Source organism: Onychostoma macrolepis, chromosome 17, assembly GCF_012432095.1.
Source record: "Onychostoma macrolepis isolate SWU-2019 chromosome 17, ASM1243209v1, whole genome shotgun sequence".
NCBI classification, from domain to species: domain Eukaryota; kingdom Metazoa; phylum Chordata; class Actinopteri; order Cypriniformes; family Cyprinidae; genus Onychostoma; species Onychostoma macrolepis.
In genome coordinates this window covers 2,562,987-2,582,766 of record NC_081171.1, presented here as the reverse complement: position 1 = coordinate 2,582,766, position 19,780 = coordinate 2,562,987, and the positions used below count along the sequence as shown (strand labels likewise).

The following is a 19,780-nucleotide window of genomic DNA, read 5'->3' as shown; positions in this document are numbered from 1 at the left end:
CAATGATTGTCTTCTGGACAACTGTCAGATCAGCAGTCTTCCCCATGATTGTGTAGCCTAGTGAACCAGACTGAGAGACCATTTTGAAGGCTCAGGAAACCTTTGCAGGTGTTTTGAGTTGATTAGCTGATTGGCATATCACCATATTCTAATTTGTTGAGATAATGAATTGGTGGGTTTTTGTTAAAGTGAGCCAAAATCATCACAATTAAAAGAACCAAAGACTTAAACTACTTCAGTCTGTGTGCATTGAATTTATTTAATACACAAGTTTCACAATTTGAGTTGAATTACTGAAATAAATGAACTTTTCCACGACATTCTAATTTATTGAGATGCACCTGTATATATGTGTGTGTGTGTGTGTGTGTGTGTGTATATATATATATATATATATATATATATATATTAGTACTATCAAACGATTAATCACGATTAATTGCATCCAAAATAAAAGTTTTTGTTTACATAATATGTGTGCGTACTGTGTATATTCATTATGTATATATAAAGACACACACATACATTATATATTTTGAAAATATTTACATGTATTTACATGTATATATTTATATTCATATAAATTATATCATATATAAATATATAAACTTCAAATATTTTTCTTAAATATATACTTGCATGTGTGTGTATTTATATATACATAATAAATATACACAGTATAGACACATATATTACATAAACAAAAACCTTTATTTTGGATGCGATTAATCACGGTTAATAGTGATCAATCGTTTGACAGCACTAATATATATATATATATATATATATATATATATATTAGGCTGGAGCAAGTTAACGCTGCTTTTATCGCGTTAACGCATTAATTAATTAACGCCGACAATTAGTTTATCGCGTTAACGTACTTTTATTTTGAAAGTCCGTTGCTCACTGCGTTTGAATACACATAGATAGACTGTAATAATACAACCGAATACAACACAAACCATGGGTCACAGGAGGGGTGGGATGTTTATCAGTAGGCTACTGGCTGCTTGTGATGAGCGTCATCACGCGTCTCAACCAATGAAAGCATTTGTTGTGTGCCTAAGAGAGCTACAGTGCGAAACAGAAAATATCTGGTGCGGATAGAAAAATGGAAAAAGGTACCGCAATCTTAAATGGACATTTTTATTTTAAACCTCTTCCACACGGTGGAGTTGATAGAACTAAAGCTATTTGTAACCACTGCAAAGCTGAATTGTCTTATCATCGGAGTACTTCGAGTCTGAAGTATCACTTAAATGCAATGCACACCGTTGATGCCAGCAAATCACCCACCCAAACAAACAGTGGAGGAAGGCTTCGGCAGACTACATTGGATGCAGCATGTGGGAGAACTATAGATAAACAAAAGAAAGACAAGCTAACAAATGCCAGTACGAACTTTTGTTCATACAGCAGTACTTTGAAAGAATAAAATTATGCAATACACTACTTTTGATTTCATTATTGAATTTTGCGCATGCTGCGATTAATTGCGGTTAATCGCAGACAATCATGCGATTAATCGCGATTAAAATATTTAATCGTTGCCCAGCACTAATATATATATATATATATATATATATATATATATATATATATATATATATATATATATATATATAATATACTTAGTAAACACATTCCATGTCAAGGTTGAATAATAATAACATATTGATATTTAAAAATAATGCCACTTAGACTTCAGGTAAATTTAATTTAAATAAATATTTCTTCAAATGGTTCAAATAATTATTTAAGTAAATAAATAAAGAGTATCTTGCAATTAAATAAATAAACTTTTTAAGTAAACAGTCTAAAGAGGTTGGTTTCAGCTGGTTTAGCTGTATATTTTCAGCAGGGCAACGTGGTTTTCTCTTTGTTTTTGTTAATTTTGTTGTTGGATTAATATTAATAACATAATAGCTGAAGGCAGGTCTATTAGTCTGCACTGCAATGCTTAAAGCACAGATCCAACATTTGGACACAAATCCGGTATGAATTAGATGAATACATGAATATCAAGACAGTATTTTGACCGTTCTCAGTATTTAGAGTCGGTACAACCAAACTACCAGTGAAACTGGTGTATTTTTTAATGATTTCAGTATTAAGTATGCACCGAAATACCAATTTTATTTGGCATCCCTACCTCAAGATTTGGCAAAAAGAGCTGCTATGCTAATTATTGGAAAGTATGTAAATGAATAAATGCTAAAGCACCAGCCCGTCGGCCAATGAAAGCAAAACGCTGTCAGTCAGCTCAATGTCAGAGCAGCCTGGAGGGGACGACAAGCTCCGAGAATTATAATCACCTGCGGCCGACGAGCTCAAACACTACAAGAGGATTAGAAAAAAACTCATTTGAGGAACACAAGAAAAAGCACAAATATTGTCGACTCAGCAGTCAGGAGAGTGCTGCGTGTGTTTTTGCACATTTCCATGCCTGGCAAAGGCAGAGAGAGTCAATAGAAGAAAATAATTCATCTGTTTCCACTAATTGGACACAGTGGCTGCCATTCAATTTTTAATAATGAAGTATCTATGTACACTTGTGCTGGAAAGACACCTTACAAGCTCCAACATTCTTCCCATTTTCTTTTTTTTTTTTTTTTTTGTGGGAATACGATGCGTCTAGAGGAACTTCATTAAAAGAAACAGTTCTGCTTCTGGAGATGCTCTCATTTACACAGAACTGACAAATGAGCTGATATGAACACACCATAGAGACTATTATGTCACATATTATGTGTTAAAGCGAACATCACTATTAGTGTTGCTTAAACTCAGGGATAGAGGTGTGTTTAAAATATGGAAGAAATACTGTATAATCTTACATTAAAGGAGGAAACCAAGCTATATCTAGAGATCAGAATATCACAGAGAGATGGGGAGGGACTCTTAGTAAGAAACCACACAGAACACCCCAGCAACCCCATAGCATTGCATTGACAAACATTTAGAACATTCCAGAAATCTTATAGCAAAACCCTGGCAAACATCTAGAACAGCCTAGCAGCGCCCTGCCAAAACACCTACAGCACCCCAGCAACCCCAAAGCAACACCTGCCAAAACACCTTCAGCACCCCAGCAACCCCCATAGCAACAACCTGCCAAAAACACCTACAGCACCCTAGCAACCCCATAGCAATGCCTTGGCAAACATTCAGAGCATCCCAGCAATCCATAGCAAGGCCCTGGAAAAAACACCCAGAACACCCTAGCAATCCCATAGAAACTCACTGGGTAAACACCCAGAACATTCTTGCAACACCATAGTAACGCCCTAGTAAACACCCAGAGCATTCTTGAAACACCATAGTAATGCCCTAGCTAACACCCAGAACATTCTTGCAACACCATAGCAACGTCATTGCAAACAGCCAGAAAATTCCTGCAACACCATAGTAACACCCTGGCAAAAACACCCAGAACATTCTAGCAACACCATAGTAACACCCTAGCAAACACCCAGAACACCCCAGTAACCCCATAGCAACATCTTGCAAACACCCAGAACATTCTAGCAACACCATAGCAAATCCCTGCAAACGCCCAGAACATTCCTGCAACACCATAGTAACACCCTGCAAAAACACCCAGAACATTCTAGCAACACCATAGTAATGCCCTGCAAACACCCAGAACATTCTAGCAACACCATAGCAATGCCCTTTAAACACCCAGAACATTCTACCAACAGTATAGCAACACTCTGGCAAACACCCAGAACATTCTAGCAACACCATAGCAATGCCCTTTAAACACCCAGAACATTCTACCAACAGTATAGCAACACTCTGGCAAACACCCAAAACACCCTAGCAACACCCTGCAAACACCCAGAACATTAGTGCAAAACCATAGTAACACCTTGCAAAAACACCCAGAACATTCTAGCAACACCATAGTGACAACCTGCAAAAACACCCAGAACATTCTAGCAACATCATATAAATGCCCTACAAACATCCAGAACATTCTACCAACACCATAGCAATGCCCTTCAAACACCCAGAACATTCTAGCAACAGCATAGCAACACTCTGGCAAACACCCAGAACACCCTAGCAACTCCATAGCAACACTCTGTAAACACCCAAAACACCCTAGCAACACTCTGCAAACACTCAGAACATTCTAGCAACACCATAGCAACACCCTGCAAACACCCAGAACATTCTAGCAACACCATAGCAACACCCTGTAAACACCCAGAACATTCTAGCAACACCATAGCAACACCCTACAAACACCCAGAACATTCCAGTAACACCATAGCAACACCCTACAAACACTCAGAACATTCTAGCAACACCATAGCAACACCCTGCAAACACCCAGAACATTCTAGCAACACCATAGCAACACCCTACAAACACCCAGAACATTCCAGTAACACCATAGCAACACCCTACAAACACCCAGAACAGCCCAGCATCATCACAGCAACAAAAACTCTATCTACTAACTGTCATCAGCACTGTTTCTGAGCTCTGTTCTATTTATAGACTGACTTTAGGGTGGCATCTTAAATCTTGATTTGTCGGCGCTCTGAGATTGCGTTTCTCATTTTCATCTCTCTCTCTCTCTCTCTCAGGCGTGAATGGATTTTCAGAGGCACTATGCAGATCTCAGATCTCAGAGCTTCACCTGCTGATACGCAGCTGCCGCTTCCCCAGAGTCTCAGTGTCACGCGTGTCATCACATTAATGTGCTACATGTAAATCTCTGCGTGTTCATGTGGTCTGCGAGCAGATCGAGTCAGATGTCTGCCTTACCTCTGCTCGCTGATTTGAATAAGAAAGTGACCGGTGACTTAACGAGACACAGCATGTTCGTTCAGATGACGGCAGGATATTCTCAGTCTGTCAGGTTGTGCGGCTGCCGCACTCTATTAACTGGCAGCGAGGAGCCCTGGCAATGATATTTCAAGGTCAGATGAAACACATCACCTCTATATCCTGCTTGAATGGGCCATCGGTGTACTTGAGGACTCTTTTTAGGACAGTGATGTTATGGGTGGTAACTAACAGTATTTAAAAACAGTATTTAAAAACGTCTCAATGATAATCTAGGGTTTGTACCATCTGCACATTAGTTACAATTTAGCCTAGTTTTGATGTAAGTTACATCTGAACACTACTAATTATTTTTGCTTTGCACTATTAAACTTAGTTCAAACCTAATTCTATGAATAAACTAAATATTTACAGAAGCATGTTGAATGAAATACATCAGTATGCTTTTGCTTTACCTGACAGACTTTAATAGTTTAAAGGTGCAGTAGGACATCTTGTAAAATGCTAACTTTAGCCTGATAGCACTGAAAGCGTCACCTATTGCACATTTAATTACACAGTATATGATAATGTTGACGTTTAAATTTTTGTTAGCGGCTCTTCAATGCAAACCTGACCTAAACAGTGCACCTCAGTATTATTTCCGTCACAGAATAAAAAATATTAAGTTATTGCAATTATTTTTATCTCATAGCTCTGACTTTTTATTCTCAGAACTGTGCATTTACTTGCGAGATTTATACTAAAGATTCTAAGAGAAATATCAGAATTTGCAAGATGTAAACTTGCAATTGTGAGTCTATATCTTGCAATAATGAGTTGACAAACATAAACTTTTTTACTTAGTTAACATCTAGCAATTCAGATTTTTTTTCTCAGAAGTATGACTTTACATCAATTAATAACTTGCAAGTCTGAGCAAAACAAAAAAAAAATTCTGAGTTTATAACTTACATTTGCAAATTTTCATCTTGCAATTATGAGGGGTTTTTTTTCTGAATGAAGCTTATATCCTGCTATTGCATGTTATTAAATGCTAGATATAAACTAAAAATTCTGAGAAAAAAAATCTGAATTGCAAGAAGTAAATTTATTTGCAAGTTTATAACTTGCAATTGTGGGACATAAATTCGTTAATAAGTTAAATACTAATTATTAGAGGTTTGTTCAAAACTACTACCCCAATTATGAGCAAAAATAGTGATGCTCGCCTAAAACCACAGCGCTCAAGAAGTCAGTTCCAGCTCTCTATCTGACACAGAGGCATTTTCAACCTGATTCTGTCATTCTTCTCACTTTCGAGGCTTATGAATAAGCTCCTTAACAGAAGTGATGCTCACAACGATACAAAAGGTGACTTACCGTGTTGCTCGAGTTCCCATTTAAATGCAAACCACTGTCAAACAGCGGCGAGGACGCCCTGCTACTCTGATCGCTGGACGGTCCGGGTGAACCTGAGGGAATAAGGCAGATTATTACACATTCTATATACAGCAGAGCTCATACTGTGTGCAAATCTACTCTAGTGACTCTGCACTTCTAAATCCGTGCGATATGACGCGCATTAGCTTGGCAAGCTGCTTTCTGGGTTGTCACGATGCCACGGACACCAAAGTCACAGGAGATTATGGGTATAAGGTGAGTGTGAAATGCACGAGACGCATGAGTTCTGACACGGCCGTCACTGGAAAATGCAGAGCGAGAAAAGTAGATTTCATGCAGAGAAATCTACGACACTGCTCTGAAAGTTGTCTTTCTGTCTCATGCAGCACACAGCTGCTCGCTTCAGTCCCGAGAGATTCGCCTACCTGCAGAGTCGATGCTGCCTTCAGATTCGTCTGTGAAGTTCCTACTTACTAGTTGAAATGTGACGTGCATTCAAGTAATTTTAGTTTAAAAAAAATGGATGACTTGGAAAAATTCATATTTTTTCTCTATTTTTCACTTCATGGCAAATACCCAGGATGCTTTCAAGCGATGGCATAACAAAACGGAGAGCAAAGGTTGTGCATAATGTGTATAACTGTTAACTAAAAATAAAATAAAACCTTTATATCCATTAAAAAAAACAGTAATTGGTAAATGGTATTATATATATATATATATATATATATATATATACATACTGTATACACACACACACACACACACACACACACACACACATAGGTGTATAACTGACAGTGATGTTATTGTTAACTGAAAATAAAACAAGTAAAATATATATATATATATATATATATATATATTGTAATGCATAATGCTTTTTAAATGGTTATATATATATATATATATATATATTTACATACATACATACATATATACTGTACATACATACATACAAATACATTTATATAAAAATATTAATATTAGAGGGAAAACCTAAACATTAAAAGAAAATTAGAAATGTTGCTTTGGCAAATACATGAAAAAACAAAGTTTACATTTAAAATGTTTAACTACTAAAATAAAATGTCTTAAAAAAAGTACAAAAATTACTAAAACTAAAACTGATAAAAAGAAAGCTATATTGAAATCTTAAAAATGCCAAAAGCACATATCAAATTTACTAAAACTAAAAAAATAAAATAAAATAAATGAAAACTGAAAATATACAGTGGTGTGAAAAAGTGTTGGCCCCCTTCCTGATTTTTAGGATTTGATTTTTGATTTATTTTCATATTTGTCACACAAATTTTAATATTACACAAAGATAATGCAAGTAAATACAAAATGCAGTTTTTAAATGATGATTTCATTTATTAAGGGAAAAAAAGCTGTCCAAACCTACCTGGCCCAACGTGAAAAATTAATTGCCCCCTCCTATTAAATCATGAAAGAACTGTGATTAACCACATTATTTTAGAAAGCTGAGTTAAATTTCACTAGCCAAACCCAGACCTGATTACTGCCAGACCTGTTGAATCAAGAAATCACTTAAATAGAACCTGTCTGACAAAGTGAAGCATGTTTAAAGAGCAACACATCATTCTGCGATCTTAAGAAATTCATAAATAGATGAGAAACAAAATAGTTGACATGTATCAGTCTGGAAAGAGTTATAAAGCCATTGAGATTGCTGTGGCATGACCTTAAAAAGGCGGTTCATGCTTGAAAACCCTCCAATGTGGCTGAATTACAACAATTCTGCAAAGAAGAGTGGGCCAAAATTCCTCCACAGCGATGAGAAAGACTCATTGGCAGTTATCGCAAACGCTTGATTGCAGTTTTGCTGCAAAGGGTGGCACAACCAGTTACTAGGTTTAGGGGGCAAGCACTTTTTCACACAGGGCCATGTGGGTTTGGATTTTGTTTTCCCTTCATAATAAAAAACTTCATTTAAAAACTGAATTTTGTGTTTACTTGTGTTATCTTTGATTAATATTTAAATTTGTTTGATGATCTGAAACATTAAAGTGTGACAAACATGCAAAAAAAATACAAAATCAGGAAGGAGGCCAACACTTTTTCACACCACTGTATAAAAAGGCTAATTCAATATAAAAAAAGAAAAAAAATTATGACAGTATATAAATAATACTAAAATAACACTGGTACTTAATGTTGTATTTGCATATTTTTTCATTAGTGTGTTGCTACAGAGAATGAGAAGATTGTTGTTTGGTCGCCTAATAAACCAGTTAAATTAGTGGCATTTTCCGATTTATTGCTGTTCTTCATCAAAAATGCTCAAAATGCAAAGTATATAAGCAACAATCACAATTAAAACTTAATTATGACAAATGCAACTTGCTTCTGCCATAATCTTTACTTTACAAAGGCTGCCTCATATGTAAACTTTGCAGAGAAGGCAGTCCCAGAATGCATTGCAACAATCTCCCATCTGTTTGCCGTGCAATTTGTGTTAAATGCAAATTTCTGATCATGCAGAGCACCCCATTCACTCACTATTTAGGTTGCATTTCATTTAGGATGCTTCCTCGGAAGGCAGCTGCCTATTCAGACAGTGAGCTTTAGTAGCAGAGGTCAGATGTGAAGCAAACCCACCTAACGGGAGTTTTAAGAAGGCCGGCGCTTCCCTGAGGTAGCGTACAGTGATGGTGACGTCATCCCCTGCCGTCCGCAAAAGATGAACCTGCGCAGAAATATAAAAGAGATAAAACATCCTCCTGACATCAGAATGAGAAGATGCATTTGAGCTGCATTTAAATGACTCTTTCACACGTGACATTTGGATTAAATCATCTCTATGCAATCAGCATGTAATCTCTCAGAGATTTCTCATAAATGAGTATTACAGCACACATCATGTGATCTCTCTCCGCTGGAGCGCTGGACTATCAAGTGTTGGGTTCAGGTTCACTAACCGCTCCCTAGACAAGCAATTACTCAGTCCATGTCTCGTATCTTCAGATTTCATCATCTCACACAGGGATTCACAACTTCTTTGCCAGCTGAACCTCTCTGACCTAAAATATTTACTTGAATTTACTAGTATTTAAGGTAATATTTTAATAATTTAATATTTCATGATCCTCTATTGGTCACATGACATGCAAAAATAAATAAATAAATAAATAAATAAATAATAATAATAATAATAATAATATATATATATATATATATATATATAATTGTAACATGATGTAACATAATATTGTGATGTAACAACATTGTGTACAATTTTTTTCTTTACAAATTAGCAATTCAACTTTGCAAGGATGCATTAAATTTAAAATAAATGTAAAAACATAAATCTGAAAATCTTAAATGAAAATTAGCAATGTGCTAAAATTAGTAAAACTGAAATACAAATAAATGAAAGCCAAATATAAATATTTTAAAAAGACCAAAACTAATAAAATTAACTAACAAAATTACTAAAACTAAAATTAAAATGAAAACTGAAAATTTGAAAACAAAAGCCAATTTAAAATATTTATATACTATAATGGTAGATAAATGATAACAAAAATAACATTGGTACAGGTAATTGATGCTGTATTTGCATAGTTGATCATTATTGTGCTGCTACAGAGAATGATGGGAATGTTGTTTGGTCACACATACATTTTTTATTTATGTTTGACATTTTAGTAATTCAGTTAGTTTTAGTAATTCCATTAATTTCAGTTAGTTGCTAAGGCAACAATTCCAATTTTCCATCCTATTTATATTTTACTTTATTCCTGTTTCATATCAATTGTTTTGAAAATAGGTAGATTTTTCACTTTCAGCACATGACGAGAACTTAAAATCAGCATTAAAATGTATTAACACATATTTAAAAAAACAAAAACAAAAAAGCAGTGAAACTGACATTATCCACCATGCAGGAACTGATGTGATGTTGCAAAGTGTGTTTAATATCAGAAGTCAAATCTGAATGCAGTACTAGAAACGGACCACTAGAAACAGGATCAGTTCTGATTACATGTTGAATATTAGACTTCATTTGATCATAACCACAAATCTGACAAATCTGAGCTTTCCTCTCTGATGAAAACAGGACACACTTGTACAACATTTCCACAGAGAGCTGATGCTAAAAGAAACCACGTATCTGCCAAGAAACCCTCATGTGTGGTTGTGTTCCAAAACTCAAGATGCCTTCAATCTAAAGACTGTTTATACACTCACAGACATTCATCACTGGAGGTCGAACCCGGGACATTCCTGCAAATAAGCTATTTTATTTTAAAACTAGACATGTTTGAGCTCATATAGAGATATTTTGATTTTTAAATTAGATTATAAAATGTAGAATCATGAGCGTTGTGTAACCTGTCAATGAATTTGACCATGCAGCGAGTGAATATCCACTGTTATAATCTGGTTCTGATCGATTAATCATATTTAAAAGACCATCTTAAGAAACATTCACATTTTTCCGAATGATCTCTTGAGGTTGGTCTTGCATCTCAAACATAAGACAACTACACTATGTAAAATCCCAGATGAAACATTTCTATTATTGCTTTTTTATTGCCCAGGATACTTTTAGATACGCTTCAATGAAGCATCAACTTTGTCTCAGGTGTGTCTCCTAAAACTTCTTTGTGGAGGAAAAGTAAAAAAGACAAATAAAATGAGGTAACACTTTACAACAGGGTATTCATTAACATTAGCTAACTACATTTAACTAAACTAAGGGCCAGTTTTACTAATAGCTTGTGCCAGCGCAAACCATCTTTTAACATTAAAACTATACTGTCAGATTTGACTAAAGACACGCAGTGACGAATTAGCGCTGAAAAGGCGTGGACACAGTTATTTTGCGCCTGACCTTATTGAATATGCATTTGTAGGAGTTTCCCTTTCAGATGCAAAAGTTATGGGAGGAGAGTATTCAAATGAATTGCGCAACACGCTTTACTAACGTTTGCGCTCGTCAAATTACTGGTATTTGCGCAATTATTTAACGCCCCAAAAATCATGTCTTAAACTGTTTTGCGCTTGAAATGGCTGCAATTATTATTGCTAGAGGAGGCACCACAGAGAACAGAGAGCACGTGGTAGAAGGGAAAGGATTTTTTCCATATGTATTAATTTATTTGGATTACCAGAAGAACACATTATCCGAACATATCATTTGCCAAGCCATGCTATTTTTATTTTGCTTCAGAAAATAAAAGACAATTTGGAATACCAGGTCTATCAAAACTTATAGCAAACCTTCATTTTTAGCCTCCGGTTCTTTTCAACATATTGTGGCTTCTTTATTTCTTTATTCTTTATTTGCAACTATGCTAATTTGCACTGCACTTGGTATATTGCGTTGGTCGATGTGTAAATGAGATGTTCTTTTGTCTGTGTTCTTTAATTTGCGCATTGTTAGTAAATCGCCCACAGAAATTTCCCACCGGGGCTGTTTTGGAATTGTGCTCTCGCGCTAATTTGCCCTGTTTACTAAAACTGGCCCTAAAAATGCAATAATAATAATAATAATACACAACTAAATTCTTAAAACTTTAACTAAAAAATTAAATGAAAATAAGTAAATGTAAAATGATATATTATATTTGATAAAAAATTATAAACATAAAATATAAATTAATTCAAAATATTTACAAAAAACTATAAAAGTATCTCAATGATACTAAAACACTGACATGAACAAGCAATAAATGATTGTATTTTTTATAAACGAATATTAACAAAGAATGCTAGATAAATATATAACAAATACATCTAGCTACAAATATATCTGTTCTAAACAAATGCTAGAAAAATGCATTTTCTAATGTTAACAAAAGAGACCTTACTGTAAAGTGTTACCAAAAACGAGTATAGAGCTATAAAATGAATGTGAATAGCAGCTCAGAGCATTGATCTTGGAGGAACTTGAAACGTTTGAGCTCATATTGAGATCTTTTAATTAGAGACATTGGGATCAGAATAAACTCAGAAACATCAGATCTGATTTGTGATGTTTCTGTCCTACAGGATGATTTCTGTCATCTTCTCTCGTGTATCACTGGTCTTAGTTAGTCTGCGGTTGTTCGGTGAAATCACTAATAACGTCTGGATGAAGATGTGAGGAACAGCTGTCAGGATCACAGTGAAGAACCTGCCGGAGTGAGCGAGCATTTCATCCTTTCTCTCTCGAGATGAATCTGCTCGCTATCGATCAGGAACAGCTGAGGCCGTACAGGGAGAAGCGAATCGCTGATATAAAAGGATCGAGCACTTCAGTGGAATCTGATTGATTCTGCATCAATGTCATCTCAAGAACACGGATGAAAGAGACTCAGATACTCACGACTTCCTCGTGTGTACACTTCTCCACGTTAATGCCATTGACCTGCGTAGAGAAAACAAAAGAAAATATTAAACTGAACATATTGAGATCACAAATCACCCTAAAACTTGTATCATAAGTCTTCTGCTCACCAAGATTGCATTAATTTGATCAGAAAAATTTTACAGTAAAAACAGTAAAATTGTGAAATAGTATTACTTTTCAAATAGCTTTTTCTATGTGAATATCTGTTCAAATGTAATTTATTTCTGTGATGCGCAGCTGTATTTTCAGCATCATTACTCCAGTCTTCAGTGTCACATGATCTTCAGAAATCATTCTAATATGCTGATTTGCTGCTCAAGAAACATTTCTGATTATTATCAATGTTGAAAACAGTTATGCTGCACAATATATTTGTAAACGGTGATACTTTTTATTTTTCAGGATTCTTTGAAAAACAGCTGTCTTTATATCTTTATATCTAAATGTCTTTATTGTCACTTTCACTTTTAAATTTAAAATGTGAAAACTTAAATCCATTCTTGCTCCATTAAGCATTAATTTCTTATTAATTTCATTATATATAAATATATTTTTTATCAAGTTAATTATGTATATATAAATATATATATGAATGAATAAAAGCGTTATTTCTTATATATACTGTATATATACACACATATAGGTGTGTGTGTGTGTGTGATACGTTTATTCCATTATATAATTTCATAAGAGCCATAATTTTAGTTAATTATAAAATATACAATTTTATATTTTGTTTTAATTTTAATTTTAATTTTGATCATTTTAAAAAATGTTGTCAAAACTGCATACAAATATATTAGTTATTATATACACACAGCCGTTTAAAAGTTCGAGGTTTGTAAGAAAAATATATTTTTTAAGAAATTATATAAATTATATAATTTAATAAGACCCATTACACTCAGTTAGAAATAAATGTATAGTAAATACACCTCTGAGTTGAAAACCTAGTACAGCACAGCAGCATTTACCTGCATCCTCTGCTATGAAACTAAAACGCTGCAAGTTTTTTGATTGATTAAATTAAATTAATTAAAATTAACCGAAATGGATCAGACTTGCTGATCCTCAAGATGAGAGAGTTTGATTTTTACTTCACCTCGTGGCCTCACACTTGTACTGTATGTGTATTTAAAGGGCCTATATATATATATATATATATATATATATATATAAAGATGTCTTCAATGACATTCAAAATGTAATAAAACCATTTGTTTCAGTCGCACCACGGGAACTATTACTCTATTTCTTGCTCTCTTCTCTCTGTTGCTGTTCCTCTGATTCATACAAGGAGATAAAGGTTAAACCTCCAGTCAAGCCAGAGAAAATGAATCAGAGGGAAGCGTCATTAAAATGCAGAGGGAATGGCGCTCTAACATGCACCCTTGGCCCCTGAGGGCCGTGTCAGGAGCGAGAGTGTGCAAAAACCCGAAACACTGACCTGCAACACGGCGTCGCCGATAAACAGCATCCCCGTCTGATCGGCTGCGGCCCCGGACGGTCCGGCCAGAGGTTAATGGAAAGATTGAGACATAATTACTCATTTAATAGTGCTTTAATGCGATGACATGGCAATCAGGATTTGAGTTTGATGAGCCTTTCGATCTAGCGAAGCGCTTTGGGACGAATTTCACACAAATCTGGGTTTTAGTTCAATGCCTTCTGACAAATATGATGAAACTTCATAAGCTTTCTGGTATCAAGGGCGGATATATTTCTACGCTAAGCGTCTCAGAAGTAAGAAAGGACAGCGGCAAGCTAATAAAAAGCAATAAAACTGCAAATGCAATGCAGGCCGGCATGCACAGAGTCTTGAATTAGCCGTGATTAAAATACATTTGAACTCTATAGCATGCAACAAAGATAAACTGTTCTCAAATACTGATTCTAATCACACGTTAGCAGCTGCTGTCAGACACTTGCAATGAATAAACTATAATGCGAGCAAGTGCTAATTATACGGATATCAAACAGACTACATTTCGGCTGTGCAGTGCATTTATTTTAAATGAAAAACAAAAGTAGAAAGAACTGTACTCTACAAGATCTTACAACGTATATTACAGGAATAGTTCACCCACAGGCCATCCAAGATGTAGATGAGTTTGTTTCTTCATCAAATTTGGATAAATGTAGCATTGCATCACTTGCTCACTAATGGATGCTCTGCAGTGAATGGGTGCCGTCAGATTAAGAGTCCAAAAAGCTGATAAAAACATCACAATAATCCACATGTAATGAACACCACTCCATCAGTTAATGTCTTGCAAAGACAAAAGCTGAGTGTTTGTAAGAAACAAATATGTGACAAACATTGTGTTAGTAAACATGACTGTGTTCGGCTGCAAACTTGACGCAATGGAAGTCGCTCTAATTATACACTTTTCATGATAATATCATCATCAAAAAAAAAAAAAAAAATGCAGTCAAAGGTTTTGAGAGAGTTCCACATGTGATGCTCATTTCATATGCAAATATATTAGCCAATCACAGGAGTGGGCGTTTCCATTGAAGTCTCGCAGAAGGCACACCCCTTTCAACAGAGCATAATTCAGGGTAGAAATGTATTATTGGATGAAATGTTTTCATTGTATTATTATTATAAGTGTACCTCAGGAAACATGTAAAATAAAAATAAAGCTAAAAAAGGGCAATGACATTAACTTCAAACTGCTGCTTCCAGCTAAAATATGAGTCCATAATCCATAATAATGCTTCGTTCAGTGAAAAAGTCTATCTCCTGTTATCTCTCACATCAAAATCCAGCCACATATTTGTTTAGAGCTGTTTTGGCTTGTAAACAGTGTTTGATCTGTGCAGATTTCTTTCCTGATTCAGACCAGACTTTTTCACTTTTTCACTGGAGAAAGCGTTATTATGGATAACAGTTTTATGTTAAAAATGTCTTAATGATGGATTTGTTTCTTTTGGCTTCACAAGATGTTAACTGATGGACTGGAGTGGTGTGGATTATTGTGATGTTTTTATCATCTGTTTGGACTCTCATTCTAACGGCACCCATTCACTGCAGAGCATCCATTGCTGAGACAATGATACATTTCTCCAAATCTGATGGTGAGCACATTTTCAGCAAATTTATTTTTGGGTGAACTACTCCTTTAACAGTTATTGCTAGCGATGTGCTTTGCTTTACAGTGGATGGGAGGAACGCTTGTCATCTTACCTACTTGATCTTTGAAAATCTTTGAGATGACCACAGGCACTTTATGTTCTGCTCCCCCCTGAAATGTATGAAGAGCCGTCAAGGAAATTCACTTCTACATCTTACATCCAGCACTGTTCAGAAATACAAATCTATTGCCACTTCAAAGATTATTGTGAATAAAACTAATGAGACTTGATCCTTATATCAAGATCCTCTTTGATCTTTAAAAGACTACTATTGTGCAATAATTATCTGGCCTGTGGAGATATGCGTGCACTACCTGAGCGTGTTTAATTAAGCTCTTTAAAGTAAATGAACGATATTAAAAGAAGCAAAAGACCTACTTTGATACTCAGACCGAGACCTCCAGTCAGCTGTCTCCGAAGTACAACAGTTCTGTGCTTTAAAAAATGGGAATTTAGTTGGTAAAATATTCATACAGTAGCATCAACCACATAACACATAAATAAAAAAAGAAGTGGTCATAAGGCAACATTTGAGTTAAAGCCTATACACAGAAATGCTTTATACAGATAATATCAGGCTAAATAAAGAAAAATATATAAATAAATAATATTACTATCGATATGTTTAATGGATTTTTATTTATTTATTTATTTTTTAATTCCATTAAAAAAAGATCTCAACATTTAAAATACAGGTAATATCAAGCAAAAATAAATAAATAAATAAATAAATGAATTATGTTGATGATGATGATGATGATAATACTTTATTGAAAGTTTTCTCGCATAACAGTATCGATGTTTACAACATTCAACACCAACAAATACATTTAATCTACATAGTATATTATACATTACATATACTGTTTGAAGCTAAGACATCCTTCATTACACTACACCCTACACTTTACATCACATTCACCTCTTATACTCATGATTTATTATTGAGTGTCTTATTCAACTCAAGGATAGCCTGATGCACAAATGAATGCTTCAGCCTCACTATGTTGAAACTTGTGACCCTGTACCTCCGATTTGACGGCAATAAGACAAACTCATTGTGCAGGACATGATTAGAATCAGCTACTATATTATTAGCTAGCCTTAACAAGTTGTTACAATATTGCAGTATACTCATAATCATAGACATAAAGAAGAGCAAAAGTATCTTCCTACTCACTCCAAAAGACATAAGACGACAAAGGAAGTAAACTCTCTGCTTTACTCTTTTACAGAGAGTATCAATATGATCCTTCCAAGACAGCATATCATCCACCATCACTCCTAAATACTTGCACATTTTGACCTGTCTGATTTTTTTCATTATGAATAACAACAGGTGATGTACAACCATCAAGTCTAGACCCAAATATGATTTCTTCAGTTTTACTCGTATTGATGATCATTATTCTCACACCATTCTACCAATTTTGTCACACCCTGACAGGACTATCTGAAGCATTCAACAGGGATATTAAAACAGTGTCGTCAGAATACTTTAAAATATATTGATTTGTCATGTCAGCTCAACAATCGTCTGTATATAAAGTAAAAAGTATAGCAGAACTGACACATCCCTGGGGTACTCCAACATTTGTTATAATAGCAGATGACAATGTTTTATTCACTTTAACTCTCTGAACTGAACTCTCTGATGTTGTCTATGTCTAGTGTTTTTTTTAAATAATATTTTAAAAAGACAAAAAGCTATAACTTGTAGGTAATATTGAGCAATAAAATAAAATAAAATCAATACTTTTTTTTTTATTATTGTTCATGCATCAAAAAAAAAAAATTATATATTAATTAAAGTCTCAAATTTCAAAAACAGGTAATATCAGGCAACAAATAAATAAATAAGTAAATAGGAAGACAATAAATACATACAAATTTATACACTTATTTTACTGTTCACGTGGCTATTTAACAAAGACATTAAAAAAACATTCAAATAATATTAGGGGAAAAATAAACAAAAACTGTTTACTGTTTATGAGTCTAATTTTTTTAATAACATTAAAAAAATACATACTTTCCAATTTTATACTTTTTTTTTTTTTTTAAGATATTCAAACAATGTTCACCTTAAGTAGTGTGACAAATCACGGTAATGATTTAGTAATATTTATGGGGATGAGTTGATCAATTCAAATGGGAAGACTTCATAAAACTCTATCAAGTAGCATCCAAAGGATTGCAAACAATTTCTCAGTAACAAAGGTTTATGACGGTCAAAACGTAAATGATCTCACTTTAGAGTGGAAACATAATTAGTTACACCATTAGAAAGCCGATACTTTCCTTTTTACTTTCCTTTAATTGCACAAAACTCAAAATGTGTTTCTGGGTCAAAGTGACTCTAAATGATGGATCAGGTCACTTATAGTTATAAAACAGATTATAATGATGCTCTAAACCTCACTAATGATGTTGATTATGACTATATTGTGTTCTCCAGCGTGCATTGTACACATTTAATGACTGTCATTGTGTTTTGACAGCATCAGGGGCCGGAGCGTGAAGCCACTGACGTCATTTAAGGACGATGATGATGATGATGATGATGATGCATCTCATGAAACAATGAAGTGGAGTGTGCTTCATGACAACAATGTCAAATGTAATGAAAACTTGTCTAATGCATCTTGTTCTGTAATCTGTCAACAAAACACTCACAGTGTGAGTGAAACATTTGCAGTGATGAGCGTGTTTGAGTGGTGATCGAATCGAAGGTAAAGACTCAGTACTTACATTTAGATGCGAGTCACCGCCGCTCACACAAACCACATCCTGCTTCTGTATGATTAACAGCTCTTTCATTAACTTTAAACGAACGTCGTATGTGTTACTTGTGTGTTCGTCATACAAAAGGGCAAGTCCGGTTTTCGTCTGTTGAAAAAGCAAAAAACAAACATGTTAGAAGACATTATAATATATAAGATTTAGATTGATTAATAGAGGGAAAAATATATAATAATATTTAGGAAATTCTGTCTAATAGAGAACTGAAGGGATTTCAAATTGACAGTTAATTGTTGTTAAAAAACAACTCAAAAACATAATTCATGCATAACCCAACATTCAATGTTGTTTGTCTTAAAGGAACAGTTTCGCCAAAATAAACACTTCATCATGCACTCAAAATAATGTGTTCTGCAGCTAGTCATATTTTGTTCATACTTTTTAACTGAATTAAATGAATTGGCTTCATAATTAATGGACTTATGCTGATGCTAAGCAATTTGAAGAAATGCATTTTTGCACATAATTAATAAACTATTTATTTATTGAAATGCAGAAATCGGACCTGATTCATACATAAAAAGAAAAGAAAAAGAATATATATATATATATATATATATATATATATATATATATATATATATTTATTTTTATATATATATATTTTAATATATATATGTATATATATATATATATATAAAATCCAAACATACAAACGAATAGCGATGGCTGGCGTTTTGACACGGTGTCAAGATTCCGAAGCGCAGATGTTTCGAAACGTCACAAGTGTTTCGAGACGTCACGTGACATACCTGCCAAATCTGCGTTTGATTGACAAGGTCGGGAACAAATCACACAATCCACACAATCCACATCTGTCTCAACCTAACTCCCACAAAGTATAAAAGTGGAGTTAACGCATCTTCACTTCGTGGGTTTTTGTGAGAGGAGAAAGATTTTGCGATATAGTGATATTTATAGTGTAATTTGGTTATATTTAGGCTAGATTAAAAGTTATTATTAAGATATTGATAGATAGGCTATAGACATTGACAGATAATTAGGATAAATATACTGATACATTCATATAGGCATACATTCATATAAGTTAGAGATAGGATATCATAGGCTAGTTGATACATAGATTATTTCATATTGATAGATTACATAAAAAAGCTCCATGCAAGAGATGCCATACATCTGTGGTGTGGGAGCATTTCCATTTGGAAACACAAAATAAAGTGAGATGTATGTATTGTGATAGGCAGCTAGCCTACTGTAAAAATACATAATCCATGATGCACCATTTGAGGAGCACTCATCCTGCCCTTTTGGGGGGTGCAGAGG

The 19,780-nt window shown here is 34.4% G+C and overlaps 1 protein-coding gene across 1 annotated transcript in view; it reads right to left on the bottom strand.

Annotated features, from left to right (window-relative positions):
* The window catches only part of sntg2 (syntrophin, gamma 2), a 101,403-nt gene that overhangs the window by 42,205 nt on the left and 39,418 nt on the right, over window positions 1-19,780 (bottom strand). The window contains exons 2-8 of the mRNA XM_058748382.1: window positions 18,443-18,580; window positions 16,070-16,126; window positions 15,744-15,801; window positions 14,001-14,044; window positions 12,530-12,571; window positions 8,815-8,902; window positions 6,169-6,260 (exon numbers count right to left, since the gene is read on the bottom strand). Of these exons, the coding sequence (XP_058604365.1) occupies window positions 6,169-6,260; window positions 8,815-8,902; window positions 12,530-12,571; window positions 14,001-14,044; window positions 15,744-15,801; window positions 16,070-16,126; window positions 18,443-18,580 (519 nt within the window). The remainder of the gene's footprint in view (window positions 1-6,168; window positions 6,261-8,814; window positions 8,903-12,529; window positions 12,572-14,000; window positions 14,045-15,743; window positions 15,802-16,069; window positions 16,127-18,442; window positions 18,581-19,780) is intronic.